This window comes from Podarcis filfolensis (genome assembly GCF_964270895.1).
Source record: "Podarcis filfolensis genome assembly, chromosome: 2".
Taxonomy (NCBI): domain Eukaryota; kingdom Metazoa; phylum Chordata; class Lepidosauria; order Squamata; family Lacertidae; genus Podarcis; species Podarcis filfolensis.
In genome coordinates, this window is record NC_139605.1 from 48,440,964 (window position 1) to 48,462,014 (window position 21,051).

At 40.6% G+C, this 21,051-nt stretch overlaps 1 protein-coding gene and 1 long non-coding RNA gene across 6 annotated transcripts in view; one reads left to right on the plus strand and one right to left on the minus strand.

Moving 5' to 3' along the window:
- LOC310757877 overlaps window positions 1–21,051 on the plus strand; it is a 518,075-nt gene that overhangs the window by 401,290 nt on the left and 95,734 nt on the right. The window lies entirely within an intron of this gene.
- IARS1 (isoleucyl-tRNA synthetase 1) overlaps window positions 17,043–21,051 on the minus strand; it is a 97,224-nt gene continuing 93,215 nt past the window's right edge. For all 5 annotated transcript variants that reach the window (XM_083603263.1, XM_083603260.1, XM_083603262.1 and 2 more), the window contains one exon: window positions 17,043–17,602. In XM_083603263.1, coding sequence (XP_083459389.1) covers window positions 17,520–17,602 — 83 coding nt within the window. In that variant the 3' untranslated portion in view covers window positions 17,043–17,519. The remainder of the gene's footprint in view (window positions 17,603–21,051) is intronic.

Consider the following 21,051-nt stretch of genomic DNA (forward strand, 5'->3'; position numbering starts at 1 on the left):
TTACTGCTAGTTGTTGTAAACATGGCTCCTAATATTTTGGCCCAAATTCTGATTGATTACATCTGCAGGTTTTTCTGTCTCTCCCAACATAACTATCTACACTGTATGGTTATACAGAAGACAATTGGTAAGGAATTATTGATGGCACACAGATTACATTTGTTGGTTTTCCCTATGAAATGTTTCCAGGATTGTTGAAGCAGCAGCCATCTGTCCTACTGTTTGGTATGTACTTTCTAAGCTTCAAATCTAATTTTGGATTGGAGGAGGGGAGAAGTTAAAAAGAAAATAATTTTCAGCATTTAATGTGAGTTTTTAAAAACAAATTATCTTGCATCAAATACAGGGATATGAGACAAGTGTTGGGGGAGCCTGTTCAGAGATAGGTAGGTAGATAAATTTTGTAAGACGGAAACAAACAGAGGAACTGAACCTACTTGTACATTTTGTTATGTAAGACAAGAAAGGGAAGGAACAGACTCCAGCTGTGTAGCTCTTTGCCAGATACCGTATTGGGAAAAACGGTTTATTTATTGCACAGGACAGCATTGTACCTATAAGGTAGAGTAGCTTCATTTTGCAAACAGAACAAAGCAACACAAATACAAATGTACTGTGAACTTTCAAAGACTGCATGTTCATATTATTTTAATGAGCTGCACCAGCATGGATTAACATAGAGTTTCTGATTAAAGTTACTCCATAATTATTGCAAAGTTCTGCAGTAATAAGGGTGTTGAAGTACATGTACTTTGTGCAGATTAATATTCTTTTTAATTATAACTGCAGTGGAATGTGAATTAGGGGGGAAAAAATAATACTCTGGCTGACAGCTCAAACTTACCGATTCCTCAGTATAGAGGGCATGATGTTTGTGAAAATGTTACCCTGTTTTCTCTTTAAACTTTTTGCTAATGAGATCTTCAAAACAGTGTGAAGGTGAATTCTTCACTCATAAAATGAAGACAAAGCAAACTAAAGGCGGCAGCATATTGTACAAAGCACTTTTGTTGACCTTACAAAAATATCATAGGACAAGTATGGTCTCAAGGAACCGCTCTTCAAATCCAGCACCACAAAACTTTATGAAACAAGGTTCTTATTATCCATCAAAGGAAGAATGGTGGCAAATATGATGTGTGTTTTTTCACTCTGTAACAGTTTGGTTTAAAAGTACAGGTAACAAGCCTTCATTGGACTGAAGAAAGCAACACAAGACTTACACAGACTTGCAGTCTGACATACCTCACTGCTGAATGAGAGAATTAAATGGGTAACCCAGTGTGTGCAGTCCTGAGTTTCTTGGGAAAATAGTACAGAGGTATTACAATGAAAACAGGCTAGATTAAAAAACCTTGACTGTATTCTGCAATTTTGAAGAGACTATGAGCCCTTACTTTCTTTCTCCTAGCTGTCATGTGCAAAAGTCTTGCAATCCCATGGAGGCCATTGGTCCATTCCACATTTGGGGGCCCCAATTTTCACACCCCAGAATTGAGTGCTATGCTCCACTTTTTCTCTCTTCATGTCCCAAAGCAAAGGTACTTAATAATTCAGAGAATCACAGCTTATAAAGACACTTGCCCTGAAAGGTTTTCTCCATCCTCAGTATGACGGGCAGGACCATGGACTAAAGAGCACCAGGGGGCAGTTTAACTACACACAGTTTAAATTTTGGAAGCTGCATGAACAATTAATTGGGAGAGTCTACAGAATGGACAGAAGAACACTTTCACTTTTACACTGAAATGGTGCTGTTAGCACTTGTGGCGACCAAACTAACAACCCAAACATCCCTATGATACATAATTGTTTACTAAAAGAAATTGATGACTCATAATTGCCTCATCTTTACATGTAAGTTATTTAAGTTTTCAATCCAGTACATGCTTACCTCAGTCAGACTTATTTTAGCAGATAAAAAGAAAATTCTGCTGTTAATTCTCAACACCTTACGTATATCTATATGTATTTATATATTTTATAGTCCCCTTTTCCTCCTAAAGAAACCCAGGGTGGCAATACACCTAGACAGTTATAACCTTATGCGTTATTAATCAAGACCTTAAACCCTCATTCACAGTGGACAGGCTTTCTAGGAAAGACAAGAAAAAAAGACAAAAGGTCCTTGGCAATTAGAATTCAGTAACTGCTATTAGAGCGAAAATATAAAGCTGGGTTGAAGGACACTGCAATCCAATTAATCAAAGCTCAGACTTCCTAAAATGGTTGCTGTGAGCCAAACAAGCCTACTTCCCAACAGGTTTCTCACACTACATGAAGATCCAAGACCAACTGAGAGAAACGTGTAAGAAAAAATATATTGCCTCTGCTCCATCTGTACAGTGCCTTTCCTCATCACACATAGAATTATGCCAATGCACTGAAGAGTGATTGGCCATGGCATGCAGCCATTATTATGGATGAGTTGGAGCATCAGGTAACAGACAAGTAATATGCTGATGAAAAGAAGCCAAATCATGTGAAATCACTTTGCGAGTGTGTTAAAAAAAAAAACTACCGCCACCACCAACTAATAAATACAAGTTGCCTCAGTTCTATCTAATGCTCCCAAAGTCATGCAATTCGTTTTTGTTTTTTTTAAAGGAGTTTGTAAATGTAAACATTCTAATCTTAGAATTTTAGTTAAGAGGAAGATTTCTTCTGCCCATGCAGGCAAATGCAGAAGTACATTTTGGAGGAATTGTATTGTGAATGTTACAGAACGAAACACTTTTCTGTTAAGAAGAGCCTTGCTATGTCTGCCCAAAAACTTGTCTAGGCCAGCTTCCTAACTCTCAGGTGCCTATGGGCACTGGCGGAGGAAGAGGAGTGCAGGGGGAGCGCACCTATTGGCAAGACATTAGGCTTTTGTTGATCTGTTCACTGCTATATTATAAATCAGCACAGACTCCAATCCCCATCTGCACTATACGTTTAAAGTAGTTTTAAGCAGTCATGGCTTCCTGCAGAGAATCCTGGGGACTGAAGTTAAGTGCACTGAGAGTTGAGAGGAGACCCATATTTCCCTCAAAGATTTACAAGAGTTTCCCTAGGAAGAGGACTTGACCATTAAACCACTCTAATCTGGGGAACTGAGTTCGCTTCCCCGCTCCTCCACATGCAGCTGCTGGGTGACCTTGGGCTAGCCACACTTCTTTGAAGTCTCTCAGCCCCACTCACCTCACAGAGTGTTTGTTGTGGGGGAGGAAGGGAAAGGAGAATGTTAGCCGCTTTGAGACTCCTTCAGGTAGTGATAAAGCGGGAGATCAAATCCAAACTCTTCTTCTTTCTCTTCTTCTGAAGATTGTAGGTCTCTGAAGGAAATAGGGGCTCCTAACAAATCTTTAACAAATTACACTTCTTTAGGGGAAGATTTTTTATTTATTTCATAAAATTTATCCACCACTTGATTGTAAAAAAACACACCCTCAAAGCAGTTTGCAAAAAATGTGAAACAAAAACAATATCAGCAAGGAGGATTAACAACAATATTTTAAAATTTGCAAAAAGTTAAAATAACAAAAAACTATGCCAACTTTCTAAAAATCTGGCTTGCCTAAACAAAAGTGTGCTTAGCAGGTGCCAAAAAGAGTACAATGAAGGCATCTATCTGATATCAATAGGCTATGGCTGTTTTAAGTGGTATGCTCCTGCTTTAAATCTATAGGCGCAGTTGTGGCCGCTGCCAGCAAGGGAAGACTTGCCTTCATCATGAGCTGAGCAATTTCTATCTTCTCAGTCTCACTCCCTTGTCTCAGAAGAGTTGCTACCTAGTGGTCAGGCAGGACCAAGAACAAGGATAGGAAATGCTGTGTAACCTAGGTACTATATGGACAGCATTATATCTGTTCCTGATGCTAACACTTGAATGTGATTGTACTGTGCAAATCTCTTGTAAGCCTCTTTGGCGTATAAAGTGGGATATAAGTATTTCAAATAATTGAACAAATTGACAAATTATTGAAGATCCCAGTACACCAGCCATTGGTGGCCCCACAAGTAGATATGCACTCCATATCATATCAAACTCTAAAGTCTAGTGTGTTGCTCTCTCAAGTTGGGTCAGGGTGAGTTCTTATGAATATGAGGACTTGATCCAGGCTCTGCCTTCTGAAGACTTAACAGCCCTTTCTGTCTACAGAATGCTGCTAGCTGCCCCTCGAAGAGTGGGGAACAGTGGCATGCAGAAAATTATTCATTGGGAAAAAGGGCTGTATGTAGAGTTGAGGACCCCAAGGGTCATCTAGTCCAACTGCCTGCAAGGCAGGAATCTCCACTCAAGCATCCCTGGCAGATGCCAAAAAACCTTCAATGAAGGAGAGTCCATAGCCTCCCTGGACAGTCAATTTGCCAATTCCTAGCAGCTTGCAAAAAGAATAAAAGTTTGGCTTGGTTTGTTTTCTGAAAAAGACAATGTTGGGTGGAAGGGTGGATCCCTGCCCCCCAAAATAAAATTAAAAACATTTTTAACATCCCCCCTTTCTTCATCATCTCTATCTCTATGATTCTGTTGTTATTGGTTGTTGCATGAAGCTGCTGATCCTTCAGGTTCTGGCAGATTGGAGTTGGGGGTTTATTTTATTAAAACACCATGCTTTCAAAACACACACACACACACACACACACACACACACACACACACACAGTGGCTGAAGGAGAGGAAGGAGGAACTGAGATATTAAGGTTGCAGGGATCTTGGCTTCCACCCCCACCCCATGGTCACTCCAGGCTTCCCCACTGCACTTCCTTAAAAAATGAAGAAGGGGCTGCAGTTCTGCTTTAAGCAGCTGTTTCCTGCTCATGCATGTGTGTTGCTCTGCAGGCTTGTGCAGTTTTGCAGCCTTTATGGAGAGAGACGGGGGGGGGGGTGCATGCACACACATACACAGAGCCTGGAGACACTGGCTAAGCAAATACATGGAAAGGTCCTGCTGGGAACATTAAAGGAACTAGCATAGTTCCACTAGTCCATGGATCGCACATCACTGATGGAGAAGGCAACTTCTTCCAATTCCCCACTTCCTCAGCAGTCTATAGTGCCACCTCCCATGCTGTTCAAGAGGGTCCTCCACTCTGCTGGTGGGAACATCCATTCAGGACATGCTCTGACCAGTGGGAGCCCAAGTCTGGATCCAACTCAGTGTGCTGAGGAAGGAGATGCTAGTAAGAAAAACGAGCAGCAAGCTTGTGATTTCTTTGGTGCACGATAGAATCAGATCCTTAAGAAACCCTGAAGACTTATTAATAGCTGTGTCAGAACACTTGATAAGATAAAGGATGTGGTACTGGTGTATTTCAACAAGAAAATGCAAACGAGAAGTGGCAGGTAATCTTTAATCTCACTGTTACACGGCTATACAAAAATATAACAGTAGAAATCATTTATAAACAAGAGCCTCAGCTCTCAGAAAACAAATCACCATCCTATACTCAAATCACCCCCCTTGTTTTTATCTGATCTTTTCTCAATATGACCCACAGGAATTTCACATATTAACCCAGGCTATCAAAATTTGCAAAAATTAGGATTCTGTTTGCTGTTCAGATGTGATTTTCTCTACACCCATCCTCACCTGCTTTATTTTCAGCTGTATATGACCCTTTCCCAAAGTCTCAGAGTAGATAATAGTCTAAGGAACTAAAACCACATATAAAATATATATTTTACAGGATCTGAATTTGTATCTGCAGGTTTAGTTCGTGCGGATGTCCCTCCAGATGCAGATGTAGCGCTGAATTTGATGGCTGTTCAATCAGACCATTTTATAGAATTGCCACTTACCTCGTATTCCCTGAAAGTACCCAAGCTGATAAACCAACCACTTTACTAGTCTCCCTCACCACACACACCTGCTTTCTGGGATCCCTACGCATACCATTCCTGACAACCATTGTTGTTGACCTGAGTATAATTGATAAAGCCTCCAGACCTCTCTTTGCAAAGAACGGGAATTAAAAACAGCAACCTTGTGTTCCCTCCATTTTCTTCTGAAATTTTGAACTCAACTTATTCTGGCTGTGTACACATTATGCATTTAAAGCACATTTAGAACATACTCTCTCCCAAAGAATTCTGGGTACTGCAGTTTATCCCTCATAGAGTTCCTAGCATCCTAACCAGCCCCCTCACAATGCTTCTTTGGGACTCATGACATTGGGGTTTCTAAACAACTCTCAGGATTCTTTGGGGGAAATTATAAATATTTGAGTGGTATGATACTGCTTTCAATGTATAGCACAGATTTGGCCTTTGCAAGCTATGTTCATGGCTACTATATCAGCTTATTTTGTCTGATGAAAACTTCTAGACCTCAAAAGCTTGCCACACTTTTGAAAAATTTTGGCTGTTCCCAATAAAGATATTACTCAACAGTGGATTTTGGAGTTTTTTCTTATGGAAAAGAATAAAACTATGAATTATGGAGTTTTTTCTTATGGAAAAGAATAAAACTGTGATGGAGGGGAAGAGAGCTGGTAGCTGCAAATAATTTGAACGTTCTGATTAATAGGAGAGATGTACTACTTGGCTGCACTGGAAACAGGGTTAGGTATTTAAGCTGTAAATTCACAAGTTAATGTTTTAAAATGTCAGCTTAAGCAGTAATGCAAGCTACTACTTGGCCTCAGAACTAAGCTTATTATTCTAGCCACTCTATCACTGATGTCACAAACACTCATAGAAACTCCCAAAGAAATTGGAAAGCTACCAATCTGGGCAGTAACCAAGTAAAACATCACTAAATCACTGTCCAACTATAATGCATAACTTTCATTGTAATTTATGTGACTGCAGCCTTCTCATCATGGTAACACGGTAAACCAAGGGTGCATGCACAGTTGACAATGTCAAGAGACAGGGACTTTTCAGTGCCTGCACCAACACTGTGAAACACCTCATCCTGTTGTCTTTTGCTAGCTGGTAAATACATATTTAATTTGGAAAGCTTTTGCTTGCTGAGCACTGGTGTTTTTTCGAAACATGATCCTGAACCCGCAGCTCCTAACTTTGTTTATATTTTAGTGTATTTTTCTTGAATGCATTATTCTATATGATATTGTAGTCTTGCTTTGTTGTAAGTTACCCTGCGTAGTGCATAAGACACTGCATGGGCAGGATAGAAATGCCTATATAAAAATAAATACATTTTTTGCAGTACAATAACAGCTTCTCAAGCTGGACAGACTGCCAAAATGGAATAGACACAAGCAATTTACGCAGGAGGAGCAGGTGGAACAAATAAGGAAGAGTATTAGTAAATATACTGCAGTATCTCTCTGAGCCTTCATCCACAAGCAAGAAAGAAGGAAAATCTTGATTCAGTTGTGTTAAACTTGAGGAAGTCTTCCTAACAAATCTGTGTTTTTAATTTGCCCTACTCTAGTTTGGTTTTGTCTTGTCTAAGCCTAATGCATTAGAAACTTGTGCAAAGGAATCGTGAGTACAAATCATATTAACAAAATACAAGCATGAGCATTTGATCAAGAAGACTTTCAACCATACTGAGTGCTTGGAATGAACTAGTCCATTTCAATGAAGTGCACTGAACTAGTTAAAGAAATCTTACACCTGTAAGCAGTTCCCATAATTGCTGGGTGAACTGAAACTGAATTAAGTCCGTTTGACAATTGAACCTCCCCCCAAAAAATCTAGCTCATATTTACATTCATTCCCTCCCCACTTGACACCCCCCCCCCAGTTAGAGGTCCTAGACTCTTAGCTTTCATTTTAAAAAGTAAGTAAATCATACATCTGCAAAGAAAGTCACAAAGCAAAATGTGGAGGCAACATTCTAAGGCTTAATAGGGAGATACAGATATAGATGCTGCTTTTGCTTTGAATGTATGGTGTGCACAAAGCCTAAGTTGCTGATGGTCCTCATACTATATATGAAGTGCTAAGAGAAGTGGCACTGCGGTCCAGCATACTCTATATTGGTTGGGAACGGGGTTGGGAACCAGGAGCATCATATGGGAGGAGTTTGTTAAGAGGAGCAGTTGAAGAGATGCAAGTGCCTGTCACAGCAATGGCCATTTGATCCTCGGCATTATGCAATTGGTGAAAGAAAAACTAGCACTGAACAATGGAAAGATTTCTTCCCATGATAATTACCTTCTGCAGCGCTGGTCATCAACAGCAACCCGAGAGGAGGAGAAGTACTGACACTGTAACATTAGCTAGTTTTGTGAGATCACATCATACAGAGAAGAAAATGGAAGCAGCAACCTTTACGTGAGCAGTGCTTCCATCAACTGGAATTTTAAAGTAGAGTGGATCGAGGATTGTCCTCTGTCCCCCTGTGTCAATCAGAAAACAGACATTGCTCTGGTGGTTTTCCACAGCAACCTAAACAATAAGCATTTTACCACCATAAAGCAACTCTGAGTGCTAGTGCCACCACTCCACCTCACTTGTGCTAGATTGCTTTCCTCTTCTGCCATATTGGCTTCTATGCCAGACAAGTAGACCTGTGCAGGTGATCATCTTTGCTGGTATTAATGATTATGTGTTCCAAAGACCTTTTAAATGCATTTTCTTTGCTTCCCTCCCCAAAAGCTAAAATGTTTAATCACACCTTAAAGGATAACAAGTTTTATAATGGCATAAGTGTTGGGGGGTATATAGACAGCGAGGTGAGAACAGAGGCAGATTTAGGGGAGCACGGTCGGTTGGGTCTCACTGGGCACACTGTAGAGGCGCAGTAACTATGATATAGAATGGAAGGCAAGAGGCAGGTTGGGTGCCGAATTTTGGTGTTGCACAGAGTGCCACTGAAATTTGAGACCCCAAGATCTGCCACTGGGTGAGAAGGAAATTAAGTGCATACAGTATTAATTGGCAGTTGCATAACTAACACTGGCTCTTTCACAAGGGCATTTCAGCTATACCAATAGTTGCTTAATACAAGTTGCAGCCAGGTCCTCCTTCTCTGAAAGCGATTTCTCATTGTGTTTGATATGCAAGTTGTGGGTCTTGCAAATGATTGAAAATTATTAGCCTAAAAATGTGTACTCTGTAGATACATTTATGCAGGTGTTTGGTGGTCCTGTCCCATCAAATAGAATAAGTTATGTCTCCCAGAGCTTACTTTGTAGAAGAATTTTATTGCTGTAATTTAAACCAGTGAGAAAATTGAGAAGAAAGTGAAAAACTAGGGCAAGTTCTACAGAATTCCCTGATCTCCACAACAGAGGCTTAATAGAAATAAGTATCCAGATATTATTTTATTTGATCATTAATTACACCTTCAAGGAATTTCAATTCTTATCTTCTGCAGACACCCATGACCCCTAATTAGGATCCTGGGCAGAGGAAGATTGAGATTAATTGCAACCATAGCACACTAAAATGAGATACCCCCCCCCTGCACTAGTTACATAAACACTGTAATTATATTGGTTATGCAAACATTTTTAATGGAGGAGAAACCTAAGATAACTGGAGGCGCACCCTCTTCAGTCACAGCACAGCTGAAGAATAAAATTAGCACTAAAGATAGATCACTATGTTAAAGTTGTTTCCTTATTTATTCGTTTTATCTTATTTTCCATTTTTCAGAAAGTGATGATTTTTAAAGAAAAAGGTTAGGAAGTTTTTTAAAAGTTAGACCATTTTTACACCAAAGTATACAACTCGTCAAATGCCTTTTTGTCAATGTTAAGCATTAACCTATATAATTGATGACATAAATTAATGACACAAAATGAAAAGTATGTGGGTTTTCTTTCTGCTCTGCCATTGTGAAAAGTCTATGTGTGTGTATTTCTCTCTCTCTCTCTCGCTCTCTCTCTCTCACACACACACACCCCACTACCTCTTATACCAAGTAACTCTTACAAAGAAACTCAAGTGTCAGTAAACATAGAACAGCGGCAAACAAAACTCAGCATAGTTGGGTTTCTTTGTAACTCATATTAATAGGTAACTTAGAGGCTGGGTGGAAGAAATCAGTCACCTAACTATACAAGCATTTTAAACACTAGCAAACATCTTGTTTGCTTTGCTCATCTGAATGTTCTCTTTCACAAATACTCAGCCTGGGCGCAGGGTGAAAAGGACTGGAATCAGAAGGTCTGACTCCTATTTGTCCACTTTGAAGATAATTTTACATGGATTTCCTACTGATTCACTCCTCAGTTTCTCTATATAGGTAAATGCATACAAAAAAGTGGTTTATTCACACACAATACCCTAGCTTTCCTATTGATCATTAGAGATTTCTGGGGAGACATTTCTTGAAAGAAAGGGAACAGACAGGGACCAGCTCAATTTATGTTATGATTGGAGAAGAAATTCACTTCAATTCACATTTAATGGAGAATCTATCAAACTTTCACTTCCCAAAACAATATGAGAATTCAAACACAACTTTCCTTTGAAAGTCACATTTATCTGAATTTTGCAATCTTCAAGCAAAAAATATTCACAAATGAGGAATGGCAGGTGAAATTGTTGGATTACGTAGAATTGGATAAGATGACAGGGAGAATACGAAACCAGCAGGACCAGAAATTCTTGAAAGATTGGAGTCAATATATGAGTTATCTGAAAGACAACTATAACCAACTGACTACGCTTATAGGACTACAATAAGTTTTGTAAGGAGAACTATATGAAATATTGCAGAAAAGATTTATCAGAATGTATTTTAAGTTATGGATTATTAAAAGTAATAGGATAACAAATGTAAGATTAAGAGATGAGGTTTGAAAATCATTAGACGTGGTTGATGGAAGTCTCAGGCTAAAATAGCCAAAATATTGTATAAGATGAGATGAGATATGTTCTGTTTGGAAATATATGTAAAAACTAATAAAAATGTATATTTTTAAAAAATGTTCACAAACGTGCAGATATTCAGGGAAGGTGCCCATAAAAATTAATATACTAGTGAACATAGCATACAAAAATGCATTGTTTTAGGGGAAGTTTTAGTGGAACACCTAATACGTCGGTGTTCTTCTTTTACTTGGATGGTTTGGGATGTGTCACTTTTATATTACCGCAGGGGCTTGAAGCGAGATGAGCGCTGCACCAGGATTTTTAGTTAATAGTGTTTTAAATCTTTTGATGAATTTTGATGTTGGTATTGTTTGCTTTTTTAAGATTGTGAGTCACTTTCAAACAAAATACTTTGTAGTAAATCACAAAAATATAAGAACAATAACTTGTGACAACTGCTTGCAAAAATGTGTACATCAATTAAAACTGTATACAAAAATGTGCTTGAAGAGAAATTTGTACTAAAATGTGTGAAGGTCCTTCCAAGCTGCCCAAACCATTTGCCTGAATCTAAGAAGAACGAGGGAGGCGAAGGTGCATGTATTTGACCTGCACCAGAACCAGAGGAGGCAGCTTGCCGTAGTTTTTTGCACCTCTGTAAACACGGTTGTTGTGAAACTGGCATCTGTTCAGTGCTGCTCCAAGTCTCTCTATGACTTACTGTAACAACTTCATGGTGAACTACAACTGTCAGACCACTTCGCCCAAGATCAGGACTAACTTTAAAATCTGGATGCCTACAGAGGAGGATGGAGTGGGCACACCATGTGGACCTCTTCTTTCATTGAGCCCATGCCCTACCAGTCTCTCCCCTGCCCCCTCTAACAACCTCATCATTTGCGGGCCATGCTCCCACTTCTTTCCTCTTGCTGCATAATTCACAGAGGTCCAATAGCCAAAGTTATTTCATTCCTCCCTGCCCTCTCTCAGTGCCTAATGCTCTTCCATCAGGAGCAAAGGGCTTGTTCAGCATAGTTCAGCTCTGCCAGGCTGCTGGATGCAGTTTATATTTCAATGAGATGAGAAGGATGGGATGCTGTATTATTGCATCAGTTAAAAAGTGAACAGAAAAGGTCATGGGAATGCTGCCAGGAGTGAAAGCAAAAAACGCTTACAACAACAAGGGCATGCCTGGTGCTTGAAGTATTTTCTGCAACGGGGAGAGGGGGGAGAGAGAGAGAGAGAGAGAGAGAGAGAGAGAGAGAGAGAATCATGTCCAAAATGGAAGCGGCAACAATGGGGCAAGAGAGCTGATTCACACAACACGCACCTCTTGAGAGAAGGTTAATTGAAGCACGTAAATCCTAAAGAATCTCAGGGCAGTTCAAGTAACTATTTTCAGTCCTAATCTAGGTGAACACATGGAGGGCACTGACAAAAAATAGGAAGTAGGTTAAGTTAAGGAGAAGGGGAGGGGAGGGGAGGAAAAAAGGCTTTGGCACATTTCAGGAGAACCCAGGAGATAAGATAATTGTATTCTTTCCTGGAAGGAGTGAGCAGGGAAGAAAACCTAAAAATGGGAAAATAAATAAAAATGTCTAACGTAATTTATTAGTATTTCTTCTAATGTAGCTATAAGAATGCAACTTTGGAGAAATGCCAGTTCAAAATAGGTTTTACACTTTAAGTTGAAATCTTTTTTCAAAAAAATAAATAATTAATTAAAGATTTCTTGATTTACAAAAATAAGTGCATTGTCTCCTTTTTTTCAAGTTGTGTTTTCTGCAGATCAGTTTCATTTGCTGTGAGATCTTGATTTGTCTGTATAGGTAGAGTCTTCTCTGAGATCTCTAACTACAACAGTATATATGGGAGAATGAATTTGGACTAGAAACAAATATCCTTACTTAGGCCACATTCACACCATACATTTAAAGTGCTATGATACCACTTTAAACAGCCATGGCTTCTCCCAAAGCCACCCACCTTTAAAAAACATTTCCCTGTATCTTGGGGTTCCCCTAGGCTTGCTGATACATCTCTTTTGTACATGGGTGCTGCTATTTTGGATATATAATGGTCCACACCATCAGTCTGCTGTTCTATATTATATAGGATTAGCTATTTGGTCTAGCAAAATGTCATTGCACTGGTTCTTAATGAGCCCCTCTCCCTCTTATAAGTTTCATGATAACACACAGAGGTTTGAAATGGATAAGCTCTCATCTGAGTGGAAAGAAATGGTCTACATTACTTTCAGACCCAGAAGCAGCTGAACCTTGCAACAGTCGACTTGCAACACTTATCCGTGTTAATATTTTTACCCTTGCTTTGTAAAATGTTAATTGAGAAACCCAGGTAAGTGGTTGTGCCCTGCACTTGTGTGACACATGAGAAGAAAAGGCATTTCTTTGGATGTCTAGCAACTAAAAAGCAGCACAAAGAGGAGAAGCTGGTTCCTTTGTTGCATCTTTCAGCATAGCAGCCCCAGACCCAAGCAGAATGGCTTCTTAAAAGGTTTCCTTTTGTAGCTGTTTGTACCTGAGAACTATGGGGTGAGTTTAGCTTAACCCACAGAGCCTCTTTCAGATTGCTAGCAGAAGATGCTTCTTGACAAGAAAGACAGCCTTTGGCTTCCTTGAAAGATGAGCCCTTGTGCAGCGCTGTCACTTGAAATGAGAGCCTCTCAGCCTTGCATTGCTCTCAATTAGCATAGCAACTGAAATGAGAGGAGAAGCACCTTCCAGCTCCATCTGAAGGTTGGAACATTTGCCTCCCATACATATATAATATGAATACAAAATTCACTGCACGGAATAAGGAAACAGGTGACATTTAAAAGGTTGTAGCAATTCAGAATACACACACATACTCTATCCCCCCACCCAGCAGTAGCTAGGTGATCTTGCGCCCCTGGCAGAACCATACAGATTGCACCCCCTAGTCACAGACAAATTAGCTCTTCTTTCCGCCTCTCCTCCAACCACCCCTCCACCCATTCAATTCATCCTCTATTTAAACCCTTTTCTTATGAGGCAATAATCAATATTTTTATTTATAGACATATTTATGTACATATTTTAGCCGATTTTGCGCCCCCTCCTTGCCTGCGCCCCTGGTGGGGGCCCACCTCACCATGCCCTAGCTACAGCCATGCCCCCACCCCCACTAAAGTGAAGCATTTATGATAGAAGGGTGGGAGAGACCTTCTGGCATCCTGCTCATCTTTCCTCACAATGCCTTGTCAAGTGGGCCATCAAATTTAAGTCTCTGAACATGGGTGTAAAATACCAACAGCAACAAACACTCTCTGCAAGCCACCGCAGATCTATAGCCATCAGTTCTGGACCTGGTGCAGAAGTCAGCAAACTTCCAGTATTTATCTAAAAGATTTCATCTTGCCTTTCACCCATAAGATCTTCAAGGTGGCTTGCAAGCATCACATTAACTGCAGAATCTACTGTTTTTGTTTTTAATGCCCACAAAACATCCCTGTTACGGGGGTCCTTAGGGGAGTCATAGTCCCCCATGGCTCAGATGTATAGCCCATATCTGCCAGGAGAGGATTATTATCATTACTTATATTATCATTTATTATTATGGGCCCAATTTTCTGAATCTCCTCCCAGAGATGCTACGGTTACACTTGGGTTATTTGGGGACAAAACAAAAACCCTCTGGTGGGCGATTCCACATTTTTTAAAATATAACTTCCAGCAGCCTTGGGAAGGGACTTTTCCTAGTCATTGGGAACATGTGTGAGTTTTCTCCACATGATCATAACCAATGTATTTATATACATTGAGGAGAAGAAAATAAGCAGCAGCTTCCCATGTTTGAGGTGGCCCCCATTTTGTATACAGGACCACGGACACTGTTGGTATTTCAATGTTAAAAGAACAGTGCTAACAGCACTCACATTTCTTTGAACACAACCCCATTCCTTGCTCCCATCTCCGGAAGGGTAGAGGCCCCACTTCAGGTCTCCTATATGCTACCACTATTTATAGTATAACACCCAGAATCTAACTGGCATCATCAGGTTCCTTCTATCCTAGCCTGTCCTCCAACATGTCGAAATTCAGAAAGGATATTGCTCTCAGAGTAAATTAATGTTTCATATAGCATTAGCATTGTGCTTCTCACTGAAGCCATCAGAATAATAATAAAAAAAACCAGTGGACACAGAGAATAAAATTAAACAGATGTTTGGGGGTTTATTTTTCATTGAAGAGCATACCAGCTACTTATCTCGGGTAAAAATCTGGGGAGCCAGTTTTGGATGTATTTTATACTGGATGTAATTTGAAGGATTTGCTCCATTTAAGGTATTCTGTTCTACAGGGTAAAGTCTATTTTTGGCAAGTAGCAGCATCATATGTACTTTGAGTCAGTAAAGGGTTTTGTTACGGATTATCTCTTGCCGCTGGTAACCCTGGTAATTCCAAGCCAGCATTACTTTGAAGCCATATTCAATGCACAACAGTTCTGCCTCATCTGAATAGCATGTGTATGGCTAATGGAGCTTTTTTATAAAAAAAAATAGTGTGCAATAATTTTCTTTTAAAAAGTTAAAGTGTGTCCCACACCTTATCAGTTTCATGTTCACGGGTTTATTAAATCACAAAGTTAATAAAACGGCAGTCTATAGGCATGCAGATTTGCTGTATTTCAAAAAGTGAAAATCCTGGTCATTACAGCAAAATAAGTTTGCCATTAATCCAAGATCTAGTGTCACAGAAAAGCAGACCACTGTTGACATACTTATTTATATTAGAGAAGTTGCATGCTAAATTCTCAAAGTGTTTGGATACTTGCAAATTGTTCTATGCTCCTTTTATTGACAACAATTTTTTCCAAACAAGCGATTCATCTTCAATGACAAAATTAATTTCGTCCAATAGTTGCCTTGCTGCTTGTGGAAGAGCCCCCTCACCACAGTTTATCTAAGTTAAGTATATCTCCACATCCTCCTCCCTGAAGATAAAGAGCCTTCTATGCAGACTTCAACTATGCTTTCTCCCAGTTGTGGTCCCAAATGGGTAAGTCAAACAGCCTGGGCTTCTACTGCACCCGGTCTGGAGCTGCAGCTCCTTAGAACAAGGTAAACAGACCTGCATAACAGGAGAGTAATTGGCCTCTGTGGCTAAATAAGCAATAAACATACCTTCCATTTGTTGTCCTGCTGAAGCGGCCTTCCTGTTTGTTGCTGCCAGCCTCCTCTTGAAAGCCTTTGGGCTAGGCTGATCTGCAGGGGTGGACACTGGACAGACAATGCTCCACCCAAGAAACATACTAGCTTGAGGGGAAAGAGGCCTAGGGCAAGTTTGTTGCTTCTCTCCCTGTGTTGCTTGTTGCCTGTCTGTTTTCCCCAACCGCAGCTCTCCCTATCCTTTAAATTCTCCCCACCTGCCTCCACTCCTATCCACAGCTGCAGCCCATCTGACTTATTGGGTTAGCAGACAACACTGCAGACCCCTGTGTCCTTTTCCAACCATAGCTGCCGCATCCCACCAGCCTGCTGCAACACCCAGCAGGGCGATCTGTAAGGAGCCAGAGCCAGGAGTAGATCAGCAATAAAAAAGACACCAATGTTAGTGAATTCTTTATTCAAGGCAGCCAAAACAGTGCAGGCCTAGTGACTCTTCCCAGGAGGTCTTGCCCCCAATGAGGCAGCTGCAAGGACTGGAGGTCCTTGCTTTTCCACCGCTCTCTAAGGCTCCTCCCCTGGTTCCTTCCCCAACAGTCTATGGCTCTGGTATCTTGTATCTCATTGCTCCACCCTCTCCATTTCTCTGCATGTAATGGGAGACCAGGGGGAAGGTGAGCTGGTTGCAGCAGGAGGGGGATACGCCCTGACTTCTTCAGCAGCCTGCCTCATAGCTGCCTATTGGGTCCCCTCCTCTTCTGCTTCTGAGCCCGGACTGCTCTCTGCCCCAGCCTCTTCCTGCTCAATAAACCCTGTTGCCTCTTCAGCTTCTGGCACCTCCTCCTCCAAGTCTGCTCCCTCTTTTCCTTCTGACCATGCATGGTCGTTCCACCACCAACCCCCTGGCTCTGAATTCACGATGCCAATCAAATTTATTTATTTTTTTGCTCCATCTTCAGAATCAAGAAATATTCACAAAGTGAAAGCATTTTTTAAAAATCAGCAAAAGCAAAGCACACTAAATTCTATCAAACCTACTTGGCAAAAAAACAAAACCAACCAAACAATATATACCTAGCTACAGTCTTGGTATCCATGGCCCTCCAACACTCCTCTTTAAGACAAGCAGAGTGTTTCTTTAGTTAACCATTAAATCAAGTAATGCAGCCATCTAGATAAAGCAATTTATTGTTCAAAATCATGGATATTAGAGAATGTGTGTCAATACATACTTCATGAATAGCCTGTCAGCACTGCTTAAAATACATCAGGTTACTCTTATTTAATTAGGGTTCAAGCCAACATAGCATAGTAAGAATATTGCAGAAACAGAAACATTTGAAAAACTGAAGATAGCCTCTCTATAAAGAACAGACAGAACAGCAATACTGAGGTACTCATCTCAATTTCTTTCAGGCCACTGCATAGATCCTTCTGAGTATTTGAGACTGGGTATTACTCTGCATAGCTTTTAAATATCTCATAACATAATGAAAATCACTGTATTTTAACCTAAAGCAGCATATTACACATGCACTGATAGAAACACATTCCGTGTAGCGCTCCTGTTGTTCAAATCACCCTAAACACTTTGGGGATTCTATCCCAATTGCTAATCAGATTTCTCCATGAAAATGTCCAAACTGTTCAACATTCAGCTGTTGTTGGTGCAGCATGAACATACACCGTCTTCGTATTTAAAGTTTTCATGGAGGTATTCCTTGTAATCTCTGAAAGAAAAGAGAACATTGAACATTATTTTTAAATTTTGCATCCTACCGTTCATGACCCAGTGGTGCCAGGCTGGGTCGCAACATACACAGGGCATAAAAACAATCCATCTCATATAACAGACATTTAAAAAAATAAATCAGGTTTTTGTATTACAACAAAGTAACAGTTTTTTTCTTAATGAAGCTTTATCATATTGAAGATCGTATCAAAGAAAAATATGGAATTAGATTTGCAATCATCTAGAACAAGAGTTACAATTTATTTGTTAGGTGTCAATCAAAATCAAAATGAGGACTTCTATGTGTACCGTAACAGGTTTTATATTAATGTTCCCGACCTTTCCAATTCTGCCCTGGTGTCAGAGACACATGCCTGGGTCACAGCAAGTCCTTTTTATCTTAACATTGACATCAAGCTACTCTGAAAGCGTCACCAGGAATCTACAAGATAGATGTACTGGTAAACCCAGACAGCGAACAGGTGCATCCACCTGGATCAGTTATAGGCCTGATATATGTGTCACCTTAATGGCATATGAGCGGAAACATTGAGTCTGCTTCCCTCGTTGGTAACCTCTGAATAGAAGAGATTATGTGGAGTGAATGGGCTGGCTGATGTGGTTACTTTCCATGGCAACGTTGCCAGTCCTCATGGCAGCTGTGGCACTCACAGCACTTCCTATGGAGCCTCATCTGGCCTTTGGCCAGCTGTAGAGTTGCACCTCAGTGTGGTTAAGACCCAACCTAAATTTTGCAGTGGGCTGATCCTTTACCTGAAAAATTAAACAAGCAATCTATAAGCTAAAGCTCATCTCCATTTTGCAGTCCAAAAAACAAAATTAGGAATCCTCTTAAAAAGCTAAAGAATATGCCACTTCAAATATAGCACTTGTTTCCTCAAACATTATACTTGAAGTTTTAATGTTTTTCAATTTGTGTTATGGAAATAATTCAGGTGGTGACTCAGATGACAGTAGGCCTAGGCGATGTATTGAGAGAATGTGAAGGCAGCTTCACCTGGTGGTATATTGCAGGTGAAACCGCCACCACTCCTAAGTCCCTCTGCTACCAGCGCCGCTTGCAACATCAGGCTGCTGGCAGCAGAGGTACTCAGGAGCAGCAGCTGTTTTGCCTGCGATATACTGCCAGGTGAAACTGCCATCGCTCTACCCCTCATACCGCAGAGGGAGGAGCAAGCTGTATTGCAGGGCTGATACAGCTTAGTCCTCCCTTGGCTTCTTTAAACTGCTCCCGCTCCCCTAGCTGAGCCAGCCCCAATACTTGACCTGGGAACCAAAGAGACATGGGGCTTGCTCAACTGGGGGGCAGGAGCAGTTTAATGCTCAGCTGGGGGTGGGGGTGGGCTGAGGCCAATGCAGCTTGTTTTTTCAACCCTGCAATATATCACCAGACCGTGATGTTTGGCTTGGTGATACACTGGGATGTTGAAAAGCTGATATAGCCCAGCCCTAAAGAACAGTCCAGCTGAAACTGATAGAAAATGAACTGAAAGATACAGAAGGTAGAAGCATAAAACCTGCCTCTGAATTTACTTATTTAAAGTGTGTAGTTAGCAATATGCCAGTACACAAGATAAGCCTGCAGCAAACAAATCATAGCCGCAAATGATTCCCATTGCAATATGAGCACAATTGCTTCATAAAGCAAAGCTGGCCATCCTGACATTGGTTTCAGCATGCTTTAATGAGTTCTGTCACCCTGGGTAGACACAACATCTATAAACAGATAAATTACATCACTCGGCTTCTGCTGTTATCATAACAGCAGCACAGAAAGATATCTGTGGTGAAGAGCATATTAGGTCCAACACAGCATATAGATCCAACTTGCATGTCACAGACAGAAAAACCTAGTCCTCCAGCACCACCAGATCTTCCTACAGATGTTAATGTTGTTACCAGGTATGGGGCAAGCTTCCATTCATCCCTTTTCATGAGTTCATGCCTTCTTAAGGGCCACAAGTCAGAACCTGGACCTTCTCAGCACTAGACCAACAGGTAGAAAGAACCCTCTCTCTCTTTTGGGCCCTAGAAACAAGTGGAGCCACTTTCTTTTTGTTATTTCTGCAGTCTCACTGTTTTTGAAAAATTAATTTGCTAGCCTCATGCCAGAAATGAGAGTGTGGTGTACAGTTTGTGTCAGATAAGATTTATCATCTTTTAAACCTGCCTCTGGAATATCGTGTTCAGAGGATTAGAAATCACCACCTGACTGTAATAGAAGATTCATACAACCAGACTGCCACATGAATACCATTAGCATTTAAATTCCCGAGCTGATAAATGTTTGCTGTCTCACACCCTCCTCTCCACCTATAGAAGTCCGTATCTCACTCATTTTGTATGCAGATATTTATCAATTTACAACAAATCTTATGCCAGGATAGATAAGGCGCCATTGCCTCTCAGTTGAACTGGACAATTTATGCCTCTGAACAAACTGGGGAAAAATAAAAAATAAAATCAGTGGAACCATGTAGTTGTGATAAGAGCCTGAATTTCACACCCAACTCATTCCCCCCCCCAATCTATTTTGCAATGCAAATTTCAAGAGATATGCTGTTTTCATTAACTATGATGCTGCAATTGTTTTGTTGTAAATCTCCTGTCAAACCTCAAACTGTTAACAAAACTGCTGATGCTATGAAAAAATGCTAAAGACATGATGCTATGAAAGACTGGCTATAATTAGCACCAAAGTCCCTTGAATTTTCTAATATATGCAAAGAACATAGGGGATGAGATGGGGTAAGCCTCATTTCATGCTGGGCCTTGGAGAAAGGCACAAACAGCAGGAATTTCACTCACTGGTCCAACCTCCTTCGATGCTTGGAGCAAAATGACATGCTCTGTTCAAACAAACATCATCTGTACAGTGAAGACAGAGCGGGTCAAGACTGCACTTATTGACCCCACCCCATAACCTATGCATTCAGAAGCTCTTGCACATTTAACAAAGTAGAATCCCAGATCACGCATATACATCATGATGTGTCAACAGTCTTTCTTTCTCTCTTAGTTTGTGCCAGGAACTGAAATGACAGAGGCAGCAAGATTCAAGCTGCTTGACATAGAGCAAGACAACACCTCCTCCCTGCCTCAGGTGCTCTGTGACTGCAGAGTACCATACCTTATATATCAGAAAATGGGGAAGTAATCTCTTCTTCCAGCTTGACAGCTGAAGTAGGGGCAAGCAGCAGTTACCAGAGTTAAATCTATGGCTGTTATTATTGTTACCAACATCCATCTGTGGCATCATTGTGAAGGATCACTCAAAATGCTCTGCCATTTCATTTTATCCATAAACCCTGCTTGAAGCCAACAACAATTTCTCCCCTAGACACCTCCATAAGTTTCTGAGGACTACATTACGGTTCATTACAAAATGTTTTTCATGAGACTTCAAGTAAATGAAATAAATAAAAG